The 5,000-nt window shown below is 33.8% G+C and overlaps 1 protein-coding gene across 9 annotated transcripts in view; it reads right to left on the bottom strand.

Annotated features, from left to right (window-relative positions):
• FOXP2 (forkhead box P2) overlaps positions 1 to 5,000 on the bottom strand; it is a 244,664-nt gene that overhangs the window by 59,863 nt on the left and 179,801 nt on the right. For 8 of the 9 annotated variants that reach the window (XM_004676956.1, XM_004676957.2, XM_004676959.2 and 5 more), the window contains one exon: positions 1 to 101. This exon is cut by the window's left edge. The exons of the other annotated variant lie outside the window; for it this stretch is intronic. In XM_004676956.1, the coding sequence (XP_004677013.1) occupies positions 1 to 101 (101 nt within the window). The remainder of the gene's footprint in view (positions 102 to 5,000) is intronic. 9 annotated transcript variants of the gene reach the window in all.

Here is a 5,000-nt window from a genome sequence, read left to right as displayed (position 1 = left end):
GCTTGGAGCTGCTGAGGAGACAGGACTTGCTGCTGAAGAATTTGCTGCATTTGCTGAGGGGTGATCACCTGGGGAGTCATCATGGCCACTGACACAGGCACCTTGACAGAGAGAGAAAGAAGAAGTGTTATCATAACCAGTGTTAACCTGCCTTATAGCTATGCATCCTCACTAATAAATTATTCACCAATGATAACCAATACTTGTAATATAATTTGTTACATTATTTAACAATAATATTAAAGTACGCCAGTATTTAGGATACTTGCATTCCAAAGAGATCAGATTTCATCGGATTCTAGTTTTATTTTCTATCGATGCATGGTATTAAGATGGCTGAGCTTTAATTAACACAGTTAAAAATAAAAATTATTCAATACTTTATAATTGTTTAACTCATCAATGTCACAATGCTATAAATGAAAAGCCATTTGAAAAGGTCTGAAGGTATGATTAAAATAAATCATAAAGATTAAACAATCAGATATACTATTATAAATTTCTTTTCAAACTTAGTAAAAAGAACATAAAGAGAATGATTTCTCATAAAATGCAATTACTGTCTTCAATATTTTACATATGTGTTACACATAGATGGCACAAAAGGCACCACATTAATATATTAATACATATTATTGTACAAGTACATGTAGTGACTAATATGGGAGGTGCATATAACCAGAAAATAGTTTAATTTATAGGTCCTCTCAACAACAACAACAAAAGAATCATAAGCCTAATATTTTGGCTTCTTCACACATGTTCTTATTTCAAGTGTGGGGTCAGTCCATCTGAAAAAGTCAGAATAGGTTTCTCCTCATTTTGGTATGAGAACCAGTCAATCAAGGCTCTGTGAGCCTCAGGAGTTCTATTACTATTACTTAAATAATGGAGATTGTTTTGGATTAAGAGTGGTGAGCACCTCTAACTCTAGAAGTTTCTGTTCCTACCCAAATCCTTAACTCCTCCCTAACAGAAGCTACAGCCACTACTCTCCCTTTCAAGACCTAGAAGAATGTAATTTGGGAGGGTCTCACCCTGTTCAGGGTTTATAGTAAACAGATTTCTCTCTGCCTGAGAATCTCATCTTTACCCTCAGAGTAAGCATGAGGCTCTCTTCTTCTTTGTTATGTCCTTACCCTCAAGTAAGAATGAAACTCTCCTCTTCTTATTGGCTACGTAACGTCTCCTCTTCTCTGTCACTGATGTCCCAGGCCCTAAAATCCAGGATAAATAATCCTGGCTCCCTTCATTATTCTTTAGAGTTTACAGTCATCTGAACTCTTCAGATGTTATGTTATTATATTTATTGTTTTTCCTTTGCTATTTGGTTCTGATGTTGCTTTGATTACCTATCCTTTCATTCATCTCAAGAAGAACCCACAGGAATATGGGAAGATTTATTTGTGCCCCAACACAAGCTAAGTAAATGTGTACTTGGGAGCACAGAAACCTGAAGATTACTGAGTGTTGGAGCAGTAGGGTAAAGACAAGAGGCCAAACTCTGCTCCCAGAAATTCAAATACTGTCTAAGCAGATGGGGATGATCCTCCACAATGCCTGGGCCTGAACTTTACTCTACCCCTGATGTCTTGAGAGAGGGGGCTACTGGGATGGGTGTGTGTGTGTGTGTGTGTGTGTGTGTGTGTGTGTGTGTGTGTGGAATGGCCATTTGGGAGTCCTGATTAGAGAGTGATACACATGGGCTAGCTCATTCTTTTCTCCCAAACTGCTATGGAAGGCTGCCATACTGTTGCTCAGCTGGGAGTGGGGTGGTATTTCATGATTCCCTCTCAGGATGAGGGGAGCCTCTGACCACAGCAGCAGCTGTATCCTGCTAGCTCCAATAGTGACAACTGCACCTCACACCACGGGGTGCTAAGTGGACCTTCTTCTTCTCTTCTCTCTCCCTCTCACCTGTTTGTGAAAATATTTTTTTTTCTTTTTCTTCCTCTTGTTCCAATTTAGTTCACATTTGTATGGCAGGTGGCTAGATCCAGAATCAATGACAGAGGCTCTGACCCAGTAACAGTTTTAAGGGATTACAAGTACTTTTGTGGGAGGTGTGGTGTGGTCACAAACATTTGGAGAGTCATGCACATATACCTGCAATCATATACAATGTTGTAAAACAGTTACTTCAATTAAAAAGAAAAAGTTTGTAGAGGGGTTATTCAGTAAGTGGGAAAAAAGTATTTGCTAAAAATTTCCATTTCACCATTTTCTTTCTATTCAAAATTTGGAAAATTAAAGAATTTAAAAAGAAAGTTAAGAAGGGGCAAGGACAGAACCAAGGAGAAAGGCAAGGCAAAGAATGCACAGAATAAAAACAGGTAGGGAGAAAATGCTAGAGAAGAAAGCAAGGATATGGAGACACAGGAAAAGAATGGCAAGACAGGCAAAGAAGAAAATCTTGTGTAAAAGTCTGAGTTACATACTAAGTGAAGGCGCTGTCATACTGTTTGAAGGAATTGCTTGTATTAACCAGCACATAATCAAACAACTTGTCAACTTGCCAAGTTTACAACCTTTGAAAAAGCAATCACTTTCTTTCCTAGAGAAAACAATTCACTTGTACTGTAAATAAAAGCAAGTATTTATATAAATACTGCTTTAGAACACATTCACAGGACAAACATGCCATTGGAAGCAGAGTAAGATTAATAGATATGGTTCATAATTTATTTTAATAATCATTTTTAATACAGTTTAAAGTTTTTGAGTCAGACATTTTATAAGGAATGGAGAAATTAGTAATGAAAAGAAATTTAGAAGAAAAAAATAAAAGAAATACGGAGGGGACAAATTCGTATCTCAAAAATAGCCTTCACTTTTAATACTCAGAAATAGCTATGTTTCTTCTAGACCAATTGTTATTTAAAATATGAATTAAGTAGATACAAAAATCTAAGAAAACGATTCAGCAATTTTCAAAAATGTTTTAGAACAAACTGGTATACAGCTATTGTATTTGAATTTACCATTAAAAAGGCATTCTTAAATATATTCTGCAAAGCCAATTGACTTAATGGGTTGTCCAAGTGTTCAGTTGTTTAAAAATTTAATGAGAGTTTTCTTAATTGTTTGTTCTTTGATAAACAAATAGAATGATTAGAACAAACAGCATGCAAAAAGTAATCTACCTTTAAAAATGCCTTTTTTAATAATTATTTATGCTGGTTCCAACAACAAATCAGAATCATGAAGGGCTGAGAAAGCAAGCATGCTGAATTTTAAAAATGCAGCCAATACAGGCAGATAGCTTCATATAGATACAGGGATAGACAGACATACTTACATACACATATTTTTCCTGTATAAAGTTGATCATATGATGTGAAATTTCCTACACATCTCTCACCTAACATCCAGTGATCACTTTTAATAAGTGGAGTGTCTTTATTTAACTACCTCTACATCCACAAATAAATGTAGTTTATATGTAACTGATAACAAATGTCCATTATAACAAAAGTTTAATCAGGCATGTCATAATATATTACAATTTTATAGCCAGATATTATCTTATATTGTTATTTGCTAGTGTGACTGATTTGATATATAAGCAAAGTTGAGCAAGTTTTCTAGGTTTGCATTTGTAGAGGTTATCAGTCCTTTCACTATGGTTATATCAATTGTTATTTATGTCACTTGTTTTAAATGATATATTTTCCTTATTTTGCCCTTATCTCTTAGCTGCCACCTTGTTGCATTTCTTTATTATTACAAACTGCACTGAGTTCACTGACACAGATGACACAGATGAATAGAGATTAACTATATATATATATATATATATATATATATATACACATATATATGTATATATATATATATATAAATTGGAGATTATGCTATCAATATTTACACAGGCAAAACTGATCTCAGATTTGAAAATTTATAGCTAACTTTCTTAAATATATATGTGTGTGTGTATATATATATATATATATATATACACACCTTAAAAAGTATGATAGTAAGTTGAAGAAAATATTTTCCACCAGACATTCTATTCATACAAATATTTTAATGAGATACTACAATTCAGAAGAGTGATAGATGAGGGGAGGAAGAATTTACCTACAATTTTCTGCTGAGAATGGAAATAAAAGTCTGGTTGGAAAACTTAATACAATTTTGTAGCTACCAATGAAATCAGAAGAAACATCCTGCTATGTGTATATATGTCCTGGTGAATACTGTAGTCTAACATTTAAAATTTTCAAGAGTGAAAGAAGGAAACAGACAACTTTGTTTTTTTTTTTTTTTCCCTCTTTTGGTATTTAGTACACTGGAAGATCTATGATTTCCCATAAATCCATAGATCCCATAAGGTTTCATTTACCCTTATTCATCTTTCTATTATGACTTAAGCTCCAATCCGAAGTGTTACTCTGTGTCCTGGGAAGTATTGGGTAAATGGGCATAAACATAATGTTATATCTTCTGCAATGAGAAGGGAAACAAATTTGAAGCTGCCTTGAAATGGGAAAAGGGAAAAAAAAATTAGATGTAATCTTAGAATAGGTAATAGTTGTGGATTAAAAAAAAAATAAAATATAAACATGTATATACTATCCTAAGTTTTCTTCACTGAAAAGGTCAAAAAGTTGTGGAGAGAAGGTAAAGATCATGCCTCCTTTTCAATGAATTTAAAAATGTATTGTAAGAGTTATGAAAATGGACCAACTTTTAAAATTTTATATAATAAGCACACTGTCTTTTTACAAGCTAGTTTAGCTGCAGCATTTCTGAATGTGTTGGGTTTGCATATTAAGCATGTCACTTAATTAAACATCCCAATTATGTGTGGATGATTGGAAAGGTTCTTAGCATAGTGTCAGTCCATTTCTTCCTTCACTAAATATGAATTGGAAAAAACAGTCACAACTTGTAGAGGAGAACAGTGAAAAACATCATTCCCTTGTTAACAGTGTCTGCCAACTACTGGTTCATAGACTCCTTTATTCTTTGCTTAAAATTTGAAGACAAAGGAA

Source organism: Condylura cristata, unplaced genomic scaffold (assembly GCF_000260355.1).
Source record: "Condylura cristata isolate star-nosed mole 26May11 unplaced genomic scaffold, ConCri1.0 scaffold00005, whole genome shotgun sequence".
NCBI lineage: Eukaryota > Metazoa > Chordata > Mammalia > Eulipotyphla > Talpidae > Condylura > Condylura cristata.
This window is presented reverse-complemented; position numbering and strand designations above follow the sequence as displayed.